The sequence below is a fragment of the Pongo pygmaeus genome, chromosome 6 (assembly GCF_028885625.2).
Source record: "Pongo pygmaeus isolate AG05252 chromosome 6, NHGRI_mPonPyg2-v2.0_pri, whole genome shotgun sequence".
NCBI lineage: Eukaryota > Metazoa > Chordata > Mammalia > Primates > Hominidae > Pongo > Pongo pygmaeus.
In genome coordinates this window covers 154,890,562-154,912,367 of record NC_072379.2, presented here as the reverse complement: position 1 = coordinate 154,912,367, position 21,806 = coordinate 154,890,562, and the positions used below count along the sequence as shown (strand labels likewise).

Below are 21,806 nucleotides of genomic sequence, written 5' to 3'. Positions count from 1 at the left end.
CATTCTTTCTATTTGCCAGGACTCACAGCCTTTTATAGCTGAGCAAGCGTTCCTTCACACTCCCTACCGTACAGTGACTGACAACTGCAGGGACTCTTGCAGAACTTAAGGGCCAGTCAAGAACCAATGCTTTCTAAGCAGCCACCTTAAAATGAGGACCAAAGGGAACTCAACTCAGGCCCCTGGTCCACTGGCAGAGTCCAGGAATTCCTGGGTATGACACTGTCACCGCTGTCGATACCAGGGCCCCATGAACTCATCAACACACAGTGAGGAAGCTAAAACTTATGACATTAAATCACTGGTCCAAGGTCACAACCCTATTTTAGTATTTTTATTTTTCTGTAAGTTCACTCAACCACATTAGGGATTTCAATATTCAAGAAAACCAAGTTAAAGCTTCTGCAAGGGTTCATTTTATTCATGATATAATAAAAACACAGTGGGGGGGGGTTTCAACCCACATAATAAGAAATCTTATCAAAATTACTAAATTTGGGTTACAACTTTTCCCCGACTTAGACATAAAAATGGTAGTGTACCCCCAACTCAGAATGTGGAAACCAGACACTTGTCACATTACACACTTTCCCTTTCCATCTCCGGTATTTCCCTGAAAAATTTTCACTCTTACATTTCTGTCTCAGCCAAAATGCAAAATCAATACAGAAAACGGCTTCTCTTGTAACCCTTGGTACAGAACCTTTACCTCCTCCTGACCCTGCTTCACTCTCTGGCCACCTCCCTGTATCAGGAGACGCCTGACACAGGGCCCAGACATACCCAAGCCTCTGACTCCTCTACCCCTGAGGCCGGGCTCCTGAAGGCTGGAACACGAACAATCCCATGAATTGGAATCACTAAAAGCTTTTATTTTATTTTAACTGGCTCATCAGTGTCAATCAGCAGTTTTTCACCCGTCCCTGGGCAGCTCCTTCTCTCACTGCCCAGGATAACTTCACACCTCTGAGCACCTTCTAGTGATTCCACCACACAGCTGTCCCCTCTGCCTGCAAGGCCCTCGGCATCCTTGCCGCACTTCCTTCCCACCCTTCTCTGCTTCCACCTGCATTTAAACATCACTTTCTACCGTGAGTAATGGACTTGCTGCTAATTTTTAGCAACAGTCTATTTGTTAAAAATATATATAAATTCTCACTCTATTATACATTTGGTCAGATTTTTCATTTAAATATAGGAACAGTATGCTGAAGTAGAACAGAAGGTGAAAGTTGGCTACTGATGTGCTGACAAGCCGTCAGCCCTAACTATAGTCAGCACACTTCAGGGCTCGTAACTCATTAGCTCTATCAGTCACTACTATGCTAATGAGCTGGCAAAAAAGCAGACATTGGGAGGTGCCAGAAAGAACAGGAAGAGTAAAATGTACTTTCAGAGAAAGGGGGAGAGTCCTTTGAGGCTATTTTCACTTAACCCTTAAACTTTTTTATTGTATTAACAGCTAGAAATCAGCATCACTGGGCATGAAAATTTTTTATCAATTTACAATTATTTTGCCAGTTTTAACAAAGAGTAAAGCAAAGCTTAATTTATCAGTTATTCAGAATGACAGGTAATTACACACTGCCACTCTCTCCTATCTCGGCTCAGTTTCCCCTTCACCCCTTTCCAGTGTGCCAGTTGCAAGTGTGCAGTTGCAGGGTATACTGTTCCCACAGGACCAACCAGCAGCAGGCAGGGCTCCTCCCCAGGTGCAGAAAGAAGGGCTGCTTCTGTAGCTGGCCTTTTGTCACTCAGTTCTTATGCCAGGGAAGTGCCAGTTCTCTTTAAATTTTGCCTATAATTAGAACAAGCTAAAAGAGGTCCTGATCTTTCCATCTTCATTATTTAATAGGTGAAGCCCTAATATTTATTACTGCTTTTCTTACTGGGCTTAGAACTGAAAAACTCCATCTCGTAGAAAATTCTGCAGTTCTTCTAAGTTCCATGATTGTATCTTACTGCCACGAATCTCATCCTCAACGGTACAGAGGTCCTCACTTATCCACAGTTTCACTTTCTGGGGTTGAGTTACCCACCATCAATTGAAATCTAAAAATATTAAATGGAAAATTCCAGAAATAAACAATTCATAAATTTTACACCATACACCTTTCTCAGTAGCATGATGAAATCTCTTGGCATCCTGCTCCGTCCAGCCCAGGGAATGAAATCATACCTTTGTCCAGAGGATCCATGCTGAAGACACTCCCTGCCTGCTAGCCCATTAGTCACTTGGTCAACGTCTTGGTTATTAGATTGACTGTCACAGTACTGCAGAGCTTGCATTCAAGTAACTCATATTTTACTTAATAATGGCCCCAAAATGCAAGAGTAATAACTGCTTTATTGTATGATTAGCTATTGCCGTTCATCTCTTACTGTGCCTAATTTGTAAATTAAACTTTATCCTAGGTATGTATGTACAGGAAAAACCATGGTCTCTACTGGAGTCTTCCAGTACACAGCCCTCGGATAAAGTGGGCACCACGGCACTGGCCATGCGGCTGCTGCAGCAGGGCTCTTTATAAACCTTCTTTCCCACCTTCCATCAGGGAGCTAAGTTCAAGTCCTCAAAAAGGTTTTTCTCATTATAGATAAGGCAAAATGTAACTGGGAAAGTAGACCGGCCTCCACTCCACTCCGAGCGGAGAGTCAACCAAGGTTCGATTTTTTACTTTGCCACAGGTTGCGATCAGGGAAAAGGACTCTGTCTTTAGCCCTTTCATCCTTTTCTAAAAGGAAAGAGTTACTGAATTAGAAGAATAAACTCAAAGAGTTTAGTCCACAAACTTAGTTTTCCATAAAAATTCCAAGCTACCTGAGAACTAGGTACATTACCTCTTAGGTCTCTAAGCACTATCAGATTCCCTGGAAGATTTCCCTGGAACTTTAATATCATGATTTTCATCTCTTCCCAAAACTTTCTTTCCTTTAACTGACTATTTACATGCTGTCTAAATGCACAGTCACTGGCATCTGAATGTTACTGGTACGTAACAAAGCCCCCAAAATTCTCTCTCATGATAGTTTTTCCACACTCAGTGGAAAATAAAAGCCTTTAAAATCCATCACTAATGTTCAAGCAGAACTTTATTCTAACTTACAGTGATCCTGTAGGTGCTCAGGCTGAGAAGCAGCACTCATCATCTAACCTGACAGCTCTCCCAGCCCTGTCTCCATCCCAGCCACTTACCAGCTACAGCCTTGAACTCATGACTGAATCTGCCTGGGCCTCTGTTTGCTCATCTATAAAACAGCAATTAGTACCCACCTCACAGGGGCAGGAAACTCCTTAGGACAGTACCTAGCAAATAACAAAAGTTCACCATACATGTCGTTATCATTTTTACACCTTTTTGTAGACAGCAGCCCAGACTGTAAATATGATATACAGCTTCTGACATATTTCCACGTCTTCTGTCATATTTCCATGTTTCCATATACGGTAAAAACCAAATCAGTATAGATTCCTTGCTTGCATTCTTATTTCTGAGTTCAAATCAGAAATCCCTCATAAAGTACCAGCAAGTCCTAGAAACTTTGTCTCTTGAATCTCTCCAATCCACTTCCACTTCTCTCTGCCCTTCAACTGCCGGGTCCATGAGAGCTGAGACCAGGCCTGTCTTATACATCAATGTGTTTCCATGCTTGGCCCAGTGCCTGGCACACAGGCAGTCATAAATATTTAATGGATGGATGAAATGCCTGTTTGTAATAGCAAGGTATTCCCCGAGCCTCACATTCTCAACCTGGAAGTACTGAGGCATGCTGTAAAACCAGCTGCCCACAAAGCACAGGGAGAGGTGCTGAATGGCTGAATGAAGGAAGTAACAAAGGTTAGGATGTACTAACCTAGACCTCGGGCAGTGAACTGCCTGAGGCTCTTAAGCTGAGCAGATGTGAAACACATACAGTGCACAAGGACCAAACAGAAGCCAAGATCTGGGGTGACCACTGGTTTAGAAACAGAAAAATGAACAGAACTGAGTTCTTACATGTATGACAGAATTTTTTTTTTTTTTCCCAAGAGACAGGGTCTTGCTCTGTCACACAGACTGGAGTGTAGCGGCGCCATCACAGCTCACTACATCCTCAAACTCCTGGGCTCAAGTGATCCTCTTGCCTCAGCCTCCAGAGAACCCGGGACTACAGGCATGAGCCACCATATCCGGCTAACAAAAATTTTTTGTAGAGATGGGGTCTCACTATGTTACCCAGGCTAGTCTGAAACTCCTGGCCTCAAGGGATCCTCCCGCCTTGGCCTCCCAAAGCACTGGGTTTACAGTTGTGAGTCACTGCATCTGGCCAATAGAAATTATTTTAACTCGTATTCTAACTACGTAATATCATTAGAGAAGATGAGTGAGAGGACCATGCTGACTGGCTTCTTCACTCTGTGGCTGGGAGAAGAGTGAGGATCACTGGTGGGAGGCCAGAACTTCCATGCTGATATGGTTTGGCTCTGCATCCCCACCCAAATCTCATCTCGAACTGTAATCCCCACGAGTGGAGGGAGGGACTTGGTGGGTGGTGACTGGATCATGGGGGCAGTTTCCCCCACGCTGTTCTCATGATGGTATGTGAGTTTTCACAAGATCTGATGGTTTAAAAGTGGCACTTGCCCCACTTTGCTCTCTCTCCTGCCACCACGTGAAGAAGGTGCTTGCTTCCCCTTCGCCTCCTGTCATGATTGTAAGTTTCCTGAGGCCTCTCCAGCCATGCGGAACTGTGAGTCAATTAAACCTTTATTCTTTATAAATTACCCAGTCTTGGGTATTCTTTATAGCAGTATGAAAACAGACTAATACACATGCTGTCTCATTTAATCCTTATCACAACCCTACAAGGTAGGTATTCTGCTCACAGAAATCTTCTGACCATTTAAATAATCTTCACTTAGTACACGGTTAGAAAGTGGCAGAACTTGAATTCAAACCCAGGCTGCCTACCTGCAGAGCACACTGTGAATTCCTTGGTATGAACAGCAAATGGGGAGGGATTTTTCTCACATTCCCTAATCAGTCCCTAATCATATGTTTTATCATCACATATGTAAGTGTAATTGTGCAAGTCTACGTGTGTTTCAGAGTCAAGAAAACCAGTAAGTACTACATCAAGTCAAAAATCGGATAGCCATGGAAATTTCATGGCAGGCTTTAATAAGTAAAAGAAATTATCAGTACTCACCTGATCAATCTACAAGAGCTGCATTAAAGACGTAAGACCAAAGACGCTACCTAAGATTTAGAAAGAAACCGTTTACTCAGGGTGAGTAAACAAGGCAATTTCTGACCTTGAAAGTTACTTAAATAGAGTAAGAACGGGAAAAGAAGGATTTGCAAGTGTAGCCTGGAGTATGTACACGCTACAGGCAAGGTGCTGTCTCCTCAAGCAGCTGGGTGAAGAGCAGTGAGGAGGGAGTAACATTATGTCATCGAGTGCACAGGACCCAAAGAACCTGAAGTACCCACTGACCTTTATAGGTGGAGAGGCTGGCCCAGGGAAAGAGAGCACCTGAATGGTAGATAAATCCAGTCCAATCAGGAGGAAGTCATGACGGCCCATTTTCCAAGATGACAAATGCCCGCATATCAGCCAAGTGGTAGCAGGATAAGAAAAGAGGGCAGATAATGCAAGACACCTCTCAGAAAACAACATTCAATGACTGATCCGTGAAATACACCAGAGTGAAAAGGGTTGCCTCAGCTGCGGACAGTGCCTCACGCCTGTAATCCTAGCACTTTGGGACCCCAAGGTGGGCTGACTGCTTGAGCCCAGGCGTTCGAGACCAGCCTAGGCAACACGATGAAACCCTATCTGTACAAAAAAGGTACAAAAAAAAATTAGCCAGGCATGGTGGGACACACCTGTAGTCCCAGCTACTTGAGGCTGCGGTGAGAGGATCACCTGAGCCCAGGAAGCCGAGCCTGCGAGCCCAGGAAGCCGAGCCTGCGAGCCCGGGAAGCCGAGCCTGCAGCGAGCTGCGATCACACCACTGCACTCCAGCCTGGGCTACAGAGTGAACCCTGTCTCAGAAAAAAAAGCGGGGATGGGCGGTTACCTTTTTGGCAATGTCAGATACTATTGGACAGAAGGGAGAGTTCACCTGGGCAGATATGTGGCTTGCCACTGCTCTAATAGAACTTGAGAGTTTAAATATTTAAATGAATTTTTTAACTTTTAAGCTTTAAGGTCCCAAAAGCTGCTCACTGACTGTTAACAATATTGCTTTTCTGAAACAGAAGTTTGAGAAATAGCAGGTCTCATGAAGCGCACAGTGTCACTTTTCCTGTTTTGTTTGTTTTGCACACAAGTGGCACTTTTCTCTTTCCCTCTAATAACACAACTTAAATTCTGACAAACATGTCAGCCACATGGAAAAGACTGCTAATTGCTTATCTCGCACAAATTCTCACTTATTCCTTAGTAACAGAGCCCTAATTTTATTCAGGACAACACTGCCCAGCTAAAAACTACATATTCCAATTTCTAAGGAGGGTGACATTTGGCTAGACTCTGGCCAACAGGAGCAGCTATCAGCTGGGGGATGGGTGGGGGAGCTCCCTGGGGGATACCTCAGCTGGCCTGCACCCTCTGCCCTTGGCCCTCCTCTTCTTTCCGCCTGGAATACAGACAAATGCATTAGGTGATGGGTAGATGGAAAAATATGCGTCCCTATCAGAGCTGATATACATTAAAAAAAGCTTTTTCATTTTTATGCAAAAAATAAAACAGTCACTGTTAACTAAGTTTTCTGTTAAATGCAGCCTCATTCACAGCCTGATTCAGTCAAATATTACAGCTGATATTATATTGTAGCTGATACAAATACTGCTCCAATAAACTGGCAGACAAGTCACTTTTCCTCTATGAGATAAATAAACTCAGGCTTTACAGAGTTAAAAGTGAGTTAACTAAGGTTACATCACCAATGAATGACAACTATGACAAGAACCCACATTTTCACACTCTTGGTTTATTAAGTGCTTTATCCATCATAGTGCATTGCTTCTGCTAACACAGATTTATCTCCAAGCAATGCCATATAAACCATGGTTCCAAAATCTGACATTCATAAGAGGTTCTATTGATGTGATCATTTCTTTATTAACTTCTATCATTTCATGGGAATAAGGATACTCAATTACCAATTCCCTCTACCAAATACAGATTTTAAAACTGTTGTGAGTTGTGAATACCTCACTTAACAGAACTTTTAGTACTAACGTAATTCTACCTTTTGAAAGAAAGGACTACTTTAATCCTCTCAAATAAGTGCTCTGTTTTGCTTTTCTTTATATCCCTTTAAAAATCCAAGGTAAGAAATTATTATTCTCTCATATAATTCTCATACAAATTATACTTTCACTTTTCTGCATCTCTTGTTAATTACATGATTTTTATCTATATTAATCCTATTCAAGAAGAACTGATAACTCAGGTTACAAAAAAAAAAAAGATGAAAAACTTTGCATAAATTGCTTAGCACAAAGTTAATCGTATAAAGCCAAGAATAAAAAGGCACTAACAGCTATTATGTGACTTATCAGCTTCCCTAAAAGGGTCAGTCGGTATATTTTAATAAGACTAATTAAATACCTTAACAATGTCATTGAAACTTCATGAATCTTTCAATAAATTACAACCTATCTCTACAACATGTTTTCCTTTATTAATCTCACTTAAAATACAAAGAACGATATAAGAAACCAATTGACACTTAAGAACACCTCTCAGTTAATTCTGATTAAATGGGTTGAATGCAAAGAATAAAGGCCACTAGTGACCCCTGACGTAATTAAAATTACAGTCCTCTATCACAATATGTTAATCCTCTTATTTCAGTATTCTCCATAGATTTTTTTTTTCTTTCAGGTTATGCCTTGTTTAAATACCTATATTCACCTTCCTAGAGGGCACTTTGATATTTATAGATGCATTCTAAACATTTTGAAGAAGGATATACCTAGTGCCAAGTACTAGGTTTCATTTAGGGGTAAAAAAACACCACGTGAATTTAAATACATTAGGATAATGTTAATGGTTCAAGCAGTAAAACAAGAGCACCCACTACAAACTACAAAACTTTTCTTTGGTACAAAATGGTGTTTTGATGAACCTCCTAAACACTACTTACATTATGTCCTGAAATGAAAAACTCTTTATTTCTGCACCCTCACCCTCCCATGCTCCTCCCGAAACAGCTCTTCCCAATGACTGGCCCTGCCACAGTAAACTTCCTCACTTTAGTACTTAATGAGGGCCACAATTTTATGTAGTTACAATTCACCTTACCAGATTCTATGTTTTTTTCTCAGTTTATGGAAGTTCAATGTCATATTTAAGGAGAAAGCACAGCATAAAAACTAAGAGAATCGGCCTCCAGTCCTCCCTCCCGCGCCCAGTTGGGTGAACTTAAGCAATTTGATCTTTCCAAAAGTCAGCTTGTCAATCTCTAAAACAAAAAATAATAATTTTTTACTTTTGCTCCACAGGCTGAACACACTGTGGAATATAGTGATCACTCAATTTTTTTAATTCATTACTGATTTTCAACCATATATGCTCTATGAAGACTGTATTTCCTCATTAAAAAAAAAAAAAACTAAAAAAGGAAAGAACCAACTAAAAAAGGAAAGCAGTAGTATCAGCAGCTACATCAATTGAAAAGCATACGGTCTGTCTTAAATCTCATCTGTGAATACACTATCATCCACAATCCACTCCTAGGCATTTACTGACAACTTAAGTTCACACAAAAAAAATCTGTACACACACACACACGCACACACAAACCTGTACACAAATGTTTATAGCAACTCTAATCACAACATCCAAAGACTGGAAATAACCCAACTGCCTATCAGGTGAATGGATACACAAACTGTGCTATATCCATATACTGGAATACTACTCAGCAATAGAAAAGACAAACTACTGACTGGTGCAGCAAATGGATGAATCTCAAACGCATTATACTACAGGAAAGCAGCCAGGCTCCAAATGAAACAAGCTCTATGATTCCATTTACATAACATAATTATAGGAACAGACACATTCAGTGGTTGCCAGGGGCCGGCAGGGAGAGGGGCTAACCACAAGGGGCAGGAGAGTCCCTGGATGATTATATAACTGTAGGCACTAGGCAAAACTCACACACCTGTACGCTCAAAGGACTAAATTTTTAAAATGAAAAAATTCTCATCTTTTGGAAGAATTGCTTTTTGGTTTTTGGTTTTGTATTGTTTCGTTCTTACTTGACATGGAGTCTCGCTCCATCGCCCAGGCTGGAGAGCAGTGTAGCACGATCTCAGCTCACTGCAACCTCCGCCTCCTGGGTTCAAGCAATTCTCCTGCCTCAGCTTCCCAAATAGCTGGGACTACAGGCGCCCGCCACCATGCCCAACTAATTTTGTATTTTTAGTAGAGATGAGGTTTCACCATGTTGCCCAGGCTGGTCTCGAACCCCTGACTTCAAGTGATCCACCCACCTCAGCCTCCCAAAGTGCTGGGAGCGCTGGCCAGAAGAATTGCTTTTGATTCTTTATAATAAAACAGGACTTCTCTCCAAGTGTGCCTTAAAAATGCACCTAAACAGAACCACAGGTCTTCAACAACTCCTGGGAAATTAAATATTAAAACAAAAAAGTAGCAGTATGTTTTGTAGGACACATCACTAAAAACAGATAACTAAGATTTCCTTGGCACAGAGGAGTTCCAAGACTTTAAACTTTGTGTCCAACATTTCATAGGCTAAATTATTAAGTTGCAGATGGGCAAACTACACTGAGGTTTAAGTCTATATATATAGCACTCTATATCTGAAGAGAATTTAAAAGGTGTCCCAGTCAATGTAACAGATTTACTTAGCCAATAAACAAAAAACAGCCCTCCCCTGGTATGCATAGGAGATTGCTTCCAGGACTCCGCATATACACATGTTGTACAAGGGACAACTGTAGTTTATCACATACTTTATAAAGCAGTTTTTACAAAGCAGCTCAACAGCTCCAACAGAAGAAACAAAAAACCAATTTTATGTGATTTCAAGGAGTACCCCTGGCCTTTGAGTGATTAGCATGGACTTTAACCCAGCCCTATCTCTACCCAACACATGCAACGCATGCTGACCAACCAGCAAGTTAAAGGGTTACTGAATTTGATAAACCACCTTCTTTAATAGCTGTTACCATAGTGTTTAGCTGCTCCTGTTACTGCTGCAGATGGGAATTCATTGATATGATTAAATTTGATGGTATGATAATGTATGGTAATCACGATTAATCAGAAACCCACTAGCAAGTGGAGGACGTTGGGTATTATGTCACCTGCATTTTAAACTGCATTCTCTCCTTGCAAGCCTGACAATGTTTGACAGCTGGAAGGGTCTCCTACTATATTCGCCTGCTACTACTTATAGATCTGATCAGAGAAAATGCCCATCATTCCTTCCATAGCTTAAGTGCTGGTAATTATAAGACATTGCAGGCATGTTGTAAAAACACTATGTGTTCAAAAGCAAGACTTTCTTTCCCGGATGGAATAAAGTCTGGATTCTCATCTGCAAGGGCTGTAATCAGAAAGAAATGTGATTTGATGCAGCAGTCTCATCAAACATGATTTGCATGAAATGGCCTATAAGACACATCCAGGAAACATCATTCACTGCCACCTGATACCATGTGCCCAAATGTGGCCCAAACTAAAAGACGTGTGATGTTCCGTAACTACAGAGTAAACACAAATGTGAACCTCATTTGCCAGGTCTAAGTAAGTAATAACACGATTGTTAAGAAGATGCATTTAAACTTAAAAGTACAGTTTATTTTAAATTTAAACAAAAGGCACCAAGAAATTATTCAGCAGCCAAACTACCTGGTATTTAACGGCTAACTGAAATATCACCATTTGCCCGACACACCAATGTAAAATCAAAGGACTGGATAGTTTTTAAAATTTTAAAACTTATTTTAAAATACTCTAGGTCAGGAATCTTTAAAATGATTTTTTCATAAGCTTAAAATTTAGCTCAGCACTTTTTCATAAGCTTAAAAACAGCAATTGCACAGAAAAACAAACTAGATTCACAAAAATCTCAAAACAACACTTTAAAATATTCCAACAGTTGACATTTTATGTTACTTTTTTTAAGTGGGCAAACTTTAAAAACAAAAAACTCTCTGAGGACAAATACATGACTAGAAAATATACTTTATGGATAAGATAAAGACTTATAGCTTTATATTAGTGACAAAAACACCAGGTATAGCCTTTGCAGAAAGAGAAACCAATTAGATTAATTTAATTGTAAAACAGAGAACATCTGAATGGAAAACAGAATTTAAAGTGCAGAAACTTACTTTCAGAAAGGTAACTAGCCTTCCACCCCACTGCTTCCTTATTTAAAAGACAAAACAAAACACAACACAGTGTTTCGTGAAATAGCATTCAACATTCCTGACATGAACAAAAATGTGTTCATTAAATGGACTAGTGGATGGTAAGAGGCCAGACCGGAAGACTGGACAGAGCAAAGTGCCCGAATGAAACAGGGTCATCAGTCACACAGGACATGTTAAGCTCTGAGGGTATGTTATTTCCTGTGCTCATAAGCCCATGTAAGTATTCATAACTTATGTAACGGAAATATGTTTTACAATCAGAAGAAAAAAAACTTTCAGAGTTCAGAACTAACGTGCATATCTGTAACTAAAATTAACTACATAAATCTAATTTTTAAATGGAAGCCTAAATTACAAAGCACTTTACAGAATTCCTTAAATGAGGGACTAGAGAAGGACATGCATTCTAGTGCAAAGACTAACATAACCAAGAGCTAAAGCAATTTTCTCCAAAATGATCAAAAACAAGGATCCTTTTCTTAAGACACTTATTTTGACATTCAGTTATTTGTTTTAAAAATCATTTCTTAAATTCTCCAAATAATGCTAATTAACAAGAAATAAAAATATTAGTCTAACTACAAGCAAAGCCTAGAATACCAAATTTTGGCCTCAGATTTGGATTTTTAAGAATAACTTTAAAGAATAATTTTAAATAATTTTACACACTATGAAAAACAGCATTTCACATTTGGATGCCTCAGTTTCTGTAATTTTTAATTAAAAAAACTAGAGGTATTATAACTCAGCAAAATTTCTGGACATACTAGTTCTAAACGACGCATAAATACCAAATGTATCATAGAGCCTTTAAAATTTGGAAATGCAGTGGTACTTTTGTATATTGTCTGCCTTTTTTTTTAACTCTTTTAGTCAATTGCGTATGAAGCTGCATTCTTGTACAGTTAAATGCATGTGATATAATTCTACTATACAAATTTACATATGTTCTTGAAAACAACAAAAAGTAAAAATATAAAAATTAAAATGCACACCCCCCTTTACACTACTTATTCTATGTAGGGCTCCTAAATAAGCAGTAAGATCACTCTATATTAAGTTTCTGGGTATGTGTATTTGACAACTATGTGCTCCCTCCCGCCTCTCTGCACAGGGCTTGTGGCTAAGGGCACCACCGAGCACAGGATGACTGGGACTCTGGCACGGGTGTTTAGCCACAGACATTCACCAGATATCACACAAACAGGAGTAAACACACAACTATGACTGATGTGAGGAAGCTACATATGCACTACGAGCACAGCTTTGGATAGAATGTTACCTATCCTAGGAGCAATGAGAATTCCTTTAAAGGTACTTAAGCTGGGGAAAGGAGAGATTACAATGAACCTTGATTTGCTCAATTGCAAATTTCATAACAACTGGCACACAGATTTCTGAATTCAAATCTATTTTTGCATACTAAGAAGCCCACTGACTCAAACAGACCATCTGCTAAATCTGAAGTTGAATGTTCCATCACTTTGTGTGTGCGTGTGTAGTCAGTTTTTAAAGCAAAATTCGGTTTGACTAATATTGATTGAACCCCAAATACAGAAAACCACCAGGATAGAAACTGAGGGGCATACTGCCATCCATAAGAACCAAGACAGAGCCTGCAGCACATCCGGCCACCAATAAGAAATCTCCAGAGGGCTTTGCTAAGCCACAACAATGTTGTCTTCACTATTCTTAAATTTTACTCAATGAAAATCAGCTTAAAGGACATAAGTTAGGTTTCATTTAATGATGCTTGGTTCATTGTATAGCTTAGAGACGGCACTATGCAGAGCACTTGGCATAAAGTAGATCCTCATTAAATGTTCACAAAATTATATTTACATTCACAGGAACCAAGTTTAATCTAGTAGTAGAAAAAAGAAAAAAATAACTTTACTCAACAAAGATCTGGCTTACAAGTAAAACAACGAGAGATAGCCTAGAGTTTATTTTCCTTCCCAACAAGACTGGTGGGCTTTTTAAAAACACAATACCGCTACTGTATTTTTAAAAATACCCATTTCATGATTTTCTCTAAGGGAAAATGATTAGAGAAATAAGTAGTGCACTGCACGTGCTATACCCCAAGTTCACTGTAATGTCAGCACTTGGGACTTAAAGGAAGATACGTGTTAAATCGTGGTAAATACCTGGGCTGAAGAGAACACTTCTTAAGCTATATTCACATACACAGCTCATTTCTAGCCCAACTATTTCTGATCACCCACACATACTTCCCATCTCAAAAACAAAAATTGAACATTACACCTCACAGAAACTGTTCAAAACTGCCTTGAAACGTATTTACCATGCTTAGAGTACTATATAACTGAAACGCAAGTTCAATTTCTCACAAAAATGTTCTTTTATTATCCTCTTCTAATAGCAGCAAAGTATTCTAAGGTTTTATTCCTAGCATCAGATACAATTATATTTGCACAACTGAAAAATGAAATAAAAATTGCAATTGACTATTCTAAGTTTATATTAGTAAACATTTTCACAAAAATATAAATTACATTGCTTTAGGTTTATATCTTAACTGCAAATGCTTTTCATATCAAATTTTATCCTTGTAGTACAAAATGTGAAAACACATCCAAAAATGATTTTAACACAGATATAATCACAGTCCTGAAAAAGCAAAAAGTATTTAATATGTCAGTGCTTTACAATAACTAGCAGATAAACTACTACACAGAAGAAATGTATTCAATGACTAAAACCATACATGTCAGCCTTGGGTAATGGATCTAATAAAACTTGACTTTTTAGACAACTGCTTCAAATAGATACCCAATAAATATCACCTAATGTTTTAAAAACAACTAATTTTTAGAACTTGGCAAATAACTTATCGAAACACATTAGCTAAACATAAAGAAATCAGGAAGAACCCGCTTTAGAAACCATGTCATAATTCCTAACTACAAGTCAAAGAAATTTCTACAAAATACTCTGAACCTTAAATCCAATAATGTTATTTTTGAATAATCACCTGATTATACATTCACATCCTTCATTTAACCTTTTTGCTAAATGCCATATATAAATGTTATCTACTGAAGTACCAAAGATAAACAGTTAAATAAGCCATTTAGATACTTCCTGAAAATCAGACTATTTAACCTAAATAAGACTACCTCTGTTTTACATATAAATGACATTAAAATTTTATGGTCAGTACATTTTTTCCCCCACACTGTTTAAAAAAAAAAAAAAGTACTCTCTAGTTTAGTAAAACCATGAACAAACTACACACTGAACCAAAAATTCAAATAAAATAAAATGTATATATTTAAACAAACATAACTAGTTAATGGGCTTGTTTCTTCTACCTAAAACATGTTAGAAGAATGGATAAAATTACTGAAGATACAGCAAAGTGTGCATTTCTGTGTGTGTATAAGTGAATGAGAGTGTGTGTGTGTGTGTGTGTGTGTGTGAGAGAGAGAGAGAGAGAATATATGCTTTCTTTTAAAGGTATTTTCAAGTGAAAACCTTCATTTTAAAATATAAAATGAGTGGCTCATTAAGACCCTAGAGGTTCTTTTAAAAAACAAGAGATCTCTCATTTTCATTTCCTAGAATTTCACACATAATATACATGCACAAACACACATGTGCCTGTGCGTGCATGCACACATACACCCCCCACCTCTCTAATAAAGCAAGGCCCTTTCTCACCAACATAAGGCAATAATAAAATCAATATTCATATTCTTTAAGACGAACGGCATTCCACTGATGATCCTGATTCAACAATTTTACAGTTAAACAAAATTAATTCTACTCTCAAAAATCCATTGACCTTAAGCTTTTAACAAACATTTTCTATTGCAGAGATTATTGTCAATATTTGCAAATCCTTAAAATTATATTTGGCTGGAACCTCTTGCACTTGCTATATTAATATTTCTTAGTAAATGTATGCTCATCCCTATCAAAGGAGAAGGAGCAGCTGCTACTCACTGGGAATCTCTGGGGTCCCACGGCAGGTCTCGGCTGGCTCGGAACTGGTAGCAAGGGCACTGCAAGAAAAACCCCTTGCGTTAGAGACACACTTTACTCAACACCCAAACCCCTGTAAGACAAGATATGAAGTTTAATATAAAATATATACTATGTGTACCAGACATATAATACATTGTGCTTACACTTAAGCTAAGCATTTAGTATTTTTAACAATTCCATAGGAGAAAAGGGGAAAGCAGAGGTTTCCTTTTCAGTACACAGCAGTGCAAGCAGAAGTTTAAATCTTAGTAGTTGACTATTATTTGGAATTAAAATATTTTGCAACAAAAGAAGATAGTATTCCTCTAAAATAAAAAACCTAGTTTGTTTCTCCTATCCCTATACAGATAATCCAGGTTATCGAATCCCAGTTATATTTTCCTACACCAGTCATATACACATTTAAATCTCAATCCTCATGAATCATGAAAGACAGAAGGGAGGAAGGGAAGTGAGGCAGGCAGAGAAAGGAAAACAGCACATCCCAGGAATCGGAGAAAATGCTCACAGACTGTTAAAAATTTTCCACTAAACAATCTCCTATGCCAAGGCTTTTAGTTTACTTTGGTTTATAAACAAGCAGGACTTCCATCAATCCACCAGAACAAGGAATCAAATCATTTTTAAAAAGACATCTCATAATAGAGAAGAAGCTAGATATAAGTTTCATACCTTGAGGCTAAATCAGATGTGTTTAAGCTCTTTGAAACTCACCATGCACTATACTGATCTTGATTTTCAAAGAAACTCACAATCTAAGTGCAGGCTACGTCTTACATCAAAATGTGCTGGCAGATACACCTAGGAAGCTCTCAGATTGTCAGGTACTGTGGGGCTGAACTGTTTGCAACTCCCTCCCCCCGCCCCCACACCCAACCCCAAATGTATATGTTGAAGCCCCAACCCCCCAGTACCTCAGAATGTAACTGGATTCCATTGATTAGGTCTTTAAAACAGGTAATTGAGATCAAATGAGGTCTAGGCCCTAATCCAACCTAACTGGTGTCCTCATAAGAAAGGGAAATTTAGACATAGACAGTACACACAGAGGGAGGACCATGTGAGGACACAGGGAGAAGGTGGCCAACGACAAGGCAAGGAGAGAGGCCTCAGAAGGAAGCTGCCCTGCCCACACCTTGAACTTGGACTTCCAGCCTCCGGAACTGTGAGAAAATAAGTTTCTGTTGTTTAACTCACCCTATTTGCGGTACTTGTTATGGCTGCCCAAGCAAACTCATACACATCAGGTGGAACTGACAACACAGCGTATTTTTTAATTTAAGAAGTTTCTGCTAAATGTGAAATAGAGGTGGTACCTCTTAAAAGTCCATCAGAATCACTATAAAAACAGGGTGCTATGATAAACTTTTTTTTTTTTTTTTACTATGATTACTCAAGGAATTCCATACATTAAGCCTTATAATTGACATGGCACTTCCCACACTTCAATTTCAAGTGATAGCATACATGGCCTGTGTCACTGCTTGATCAAATGCAAAGTGTGACTGAAACAAAACTTACTTTTATAAAATGTAAAAATGGCAGAAGTTCATCCCTTCCTTGACAGACTAATCTAATGAATCCAAATTTCAAAATTAGAGTGGGTCAGTTTGCAAGACTTTATATAAAATAGAATCCAACTCCCCCCTCAATTCTACACAGCTGATGTTACATCAATTCCATATCTAAAGTGAAACACTAGACTGGAGAAAGTGGAGAAAGAAAAAAACAAGAATATCTCTGACCTCAGAAGATTATAATGAAGGTGACAAAGAAAAAAACTACATATTAAATGTAAAGACGTGATTTTTATAATCAAGTTAACAAATATAAGACACCCAGATCTTCACTAACTCGATCATAGGTACCACTTAGAAACTTGGAATTTAAATGCCAATATCTACCAAAACATTCCAACACGATAAAAGGATAAAACATTAAGCCTCTTTAACCCGGAGAATGAGAGCAAGAAGGCAAGGTGGGATTTCTAGAAAGCAATCTGATTATAATAAATGGATTTCTTACACAGAAGCCTCTGATGAGCTGGTAATTTGCACAAAGTACCAGCCTTTTCCCTATTAAAAAAAAAAAAAAAAAAAAAAAAAAACAGCAGAAAAGGAAAAACAGCTGACAAAAAGGGTTGCTGCGTGCGGACAGTCCAGTCCCAGTGGGAACAGTGCAGACACCTGGCCCACCCAGGAGACGCCACCTCAGTGGGAATGCCCAGGCGTGTCTGCAGGCTCTCCCTGCCAGGCCCTGGCTGCCCGACTGCCGCCCTGACCACTGTGAGCAGTGAAGAGTTTAAAAGGTGTGATGTTAGAGACCAGTCTAGCTGAAGCTTCAACTTGAATATTTGAAGTTTAATATTTATAACTTGTCCCATGTATTTAATGGACTAAGTTTCCAATTCATTATAATTATAATACTAAAAACCTGGAAACAAGTTAAATTTCCATCAAAGTTGTTTTTAAATAAATTATAACGGAACACTCTTCATCCTCAGAAAGTTTGTGCCATCAGAAGAAGATGTGTATATATTGTTAGCTTTTTTAAAAAGCACCTTTCATCTGTGTAAGGCTCTGAGAATCAAAGGTTTAATCTGTGTATCTTTTACCTACAGGAGACATCTTGATATTCAGTCTCTCTCAAGAGGAACTGTGCATTTCTATTTAAGCTCATTCATCTATTACAGAATAAACAACTGCTTCGAAAGTGTTGCCTATCTACCTAGCAAGGACACTTTGTCCTTCTCTCCTGTGTCAGTGTACCTCTGAAGGTCAAAGGTAAATTACAGATAAGGGACATGCGGCACTAAAGCTCCTGGTTTCATGGTGAGAAAAAGCTAGCTGGTTCTGAGTTTAAAAACTTTTGTCAGAAAGCTGACCTTGGAGTAGTTGCTAAATCACACGTGTGCTTTGGGGTGCAAGGCCTGCATTCTACACTTGCCAGGCTGTTGACTTCTGCAGGCGACACCATTTTCATACACAGAGGATATCTTGGGGCTTCCTGACAGCTTTACCACCCTATATTTCTAAGACTATTTTAGTTAAGCAAAAGAAAATCTGTACCTATTACCAACTGCCAGTTTTCCACTGCATTTTACAAGGAAATGCACAAGAATAACAGATGCTAGCATAAGCAAAATTATTCCAACAAATTAGACTGACAGCATTTCCAAGTTTAGGACAACCACTATGGGGAAGATGCAAAGGATTACTTGAAGGAAAGACACCCTTCTCCATTCAAGTATGCATGTGTTCATGTCTCCATTCACTCAACGGCTACTGCAGGAGACATAGGCACCACACCAATCAGCGACGCTCAGGGCCACCTAAGAGGATGTGTGGATGAGCGATGCTAACCAGGGTGGGAAAAACTTTGGGGGAACACAGGGACATGCGATGGGGTCAGGAGGGGTTAGGAGTTAATTGTACTTTAAAACGTTATGCTTCTCTGCCATGCCCAGTGGCCTGGTGGTGACCCGCAGACACTGTCAAGAGGCGCCCCGCTCCCTTACACTCTGGGCCAGCCTGTCACCATCACAGTCCCCTGCTCCATGGCTATAGGACAACTTCATAATACTTCTGACCCACGTATGGGAGGGTCCCAGGCTCTAGGCCACTGGCCAATCCCCTGCACTTGAACTACTACCTTAGGCTACTCTCCACTTCTGAAACTTCTCTCCCACACCCTTGGGAATCCCAAATTCCCCACCCATCAGCAGCATCCACCACACCCCTGAGTTCCTTCACCTTCTCGCTCTAATTGCCCCTCTGAGTGGCAGCTGTTCTCCCACAGCTTCTTGCCAAAAGTCTGGAGGTAGAAGGGCTCCTTCTTGATCTCACTGCTGCTTCCAGACCCAGCTTTCATCTCATGCCACCAGTTGACATGCCCCAGCACCACACTGCCCCCTCATTTCTCAAGAAGTTCAACTCCAGTCTGAATAAACACAAAGATGGCCCTTGCCGTGCCCTGCCTCAGATCCGTGCCACCTCTGCCTCCAGTCCTGGTGACCATTCCACCCTTCCATCTCACTCCCTCTAGGATCCTGATTCAAACAATCGTTCAACTCTACAAAGATCTCCAATGACCTCTTTTTCACCATCTCAGCCTCCTCCCTGGTGTCCTCTCCTCCCTGGCATCTACCTTATGATCCACAGCCCATCATTATCAGCACTGCCTTCCCTTTACCACTTTGTGAAAACCAAGACCCTCATAAACCCAAATGCCTGCCTATTCCACACCTAGTGTGCGCAGATGAGCGCAGCTGGACAGAGACACACAACCATGCTGACTGCCCTCACCTCAAATCCACACCCCTCAAGGGCTCAGCACCCCATCCATCCCTGTGCACATCCACTCTTCCAAAGCACGAGTGGATGCTCCATAGCCCCTCTCCTCAGACCTTCAACACGTCCTCCTACCTCCCCACTCTAGCTCCCTGCTACCCACTGAGGAAACTGAGGCCACCAAGGAGGAACTGACACAAGACTCCTCCACCTGCCCATCCATCTGAGCTCAGGCCTCAGCATCTGCCCCAGCTGTGGAGGACTCCCTGCTCCTCCATCTCAGCAAGCCCACCTCTGGCACATGGTCCTGGACAAGACAGGTTTTTCCTCTCATCTGCATCAATGATGTTTTTCCTTCTCAACTAGCTCTTTTCTGTAAGTGCAATGAATAAAAAACTTAGAATAAAAAACTTTCTCTCAAGCCCACTTGGTTCCCATCAATTATCATCCAACTTCTGTTTTAGCAAAACACAGTCAAAGTCTGTCAATACGGTGGCCTCAAGTCCGTGCCCCATTTCGGCCAGGCTTGTGACTCCTTCTCACCAGCCCCGCCCCCAAGTGCAAGCCACACCCACTGACCCACTGGCAGCAGCCCTGCCAGCCCGTGGCCACCTGCTTCCTTCCCCATCGACCGTCATCCTCCTTCCTCCTTTCTCCTTCCCAGCTCCTCTGCCGGGCTCTCCTCCTACCCTCCTTCCCACATCGAGTTCCGGGGGCCCAGTCCTTGGTCTCCCTGACGGGTTCTCCTCCTGCCCCACCCCTCCTGTGTCAAGTGCCCTAGGTCCCAGTCCTTGGTCTCCCCACACACAGACTCCCTCCTCCAGGGCTCTCATTCGAGGGCAGGGACTAAATCCACCTATTCACCAACAACCTCCCGACCTGTACTTTGAGCCCAAACCCCTATACTGAATTCTCATCCAACTGCCTACTAGACCCCTCCACTCACATGGCTAGTTGGCATCTCAAATTTAATGCACCCAAAACAGAACTTTTGATCTCCCCACCTCAGGTGATGGCAACCAGACCAGCACTCTAAACGCTCTGGTCACCTGGGCATCACTCTTACCTCCTCTCTCCCTCTCACACTCATCCAATCTATCAGCAAATCCCATCGGCCCCATCTTCCTACTTCATTGAGCCCTGAGCTCTCTGCACTCTCCCTGCTACCACACCGGTTTGCGCCAGGATCATCTGTCACCTCCTAGCTAGACACCAGCTTCCACCCTTGCCACCCGACAGTCTCCTCTCCATACGGCAGCAAGAGGAACCTTCTAAAACATACACAAGGTCACGTCATTCCTCTGCTCAAACCCCTCTAATCCCTGCCCATCTCGCTCCCTGCCAAAGTCCTGAGAATGGCTGGATGGCCCCACGGCCCCACAGTACACAGGTTCTGCATTTCTTCTCTGCTTTGATCACTCCACAAAAGTCAGGCTGGTCTCCTTTTGGCTACTCAAACACACAAGGCAGGGTCTCTCCTGGAGGAAGCCCCCTTATACTTGCTGATCAATCTGCCTGCAATCTTCCCTGAACAGCCACATTGCTAACTTACAGATATCCCTCAACTCTTTCCTGCTCAGTGAAGTTCACCCTGATCACCCTATTTAAGATACAACGCATCCCTTCCCCCCATCCTGCTCAATTTCTCACTGCATTTTCATCTTCTAACATGCCACATAAAATACTTATGTTTACTGCTAATAAACAATAATAAGACTGATAGAAAGCAATATCATGGTTGAAGAAAGCTTTGTCTGGTTTGTTCGTCAATATAACTCAAATGCCAAAAATAGAGTAGTAGCTCAATAAATGTGTGTGTTCACAGATACATGAAGTTAAAGCTTCGTATAAGCTGCTCGAAAACCGTTTCCTAGCTTAAGGAACATGTTTCAGTAATAATCAGATCTGTATTTATTTGATTACAACAACTAAAAGATGGATGTGTCCCCTCTCCACCAGCTGACACTGGAATTGAAGGGGGGCATGCTGCCTGGAACCAAAGAGGGACACTCACCACTGCAAACACCCTCAACCGGGAGACTTACAAAGTGTCACAGTTCAGGCATTCCAATAGCTATCTCTAGTGTATTCTTTGCAT

At 40.6% G+C, this 21,806-nt stretch overlaps 1 protein-coding gene across 19 annotated transcripts in view; it reads right to left on the bottom strand.

Moving 5' to 3' along the window:
* RBM33 (RNA binding motif protein 33) overlaps positions 1 to 21,806 on the bottom strand; it is a 137,483-nt gene that overhangs the window by 47,930 nt on the left and 67,747 nt on the right. For all 19 annotated transcript variants that reach the window (XM_063668041.1, XM_063668043.1, XM_063668044.1 and 16 more), the window contains one exon: positions 15,378 to 15,436. In XM_063668041.1, the coding sequence (XP_063524111.1) occupies positions 15,378 to 15,436 (59 nt within the window). The remainder of the gene's footprint in view (positions 1 to 15,377; positions 15,437 to 21,806) is intronic.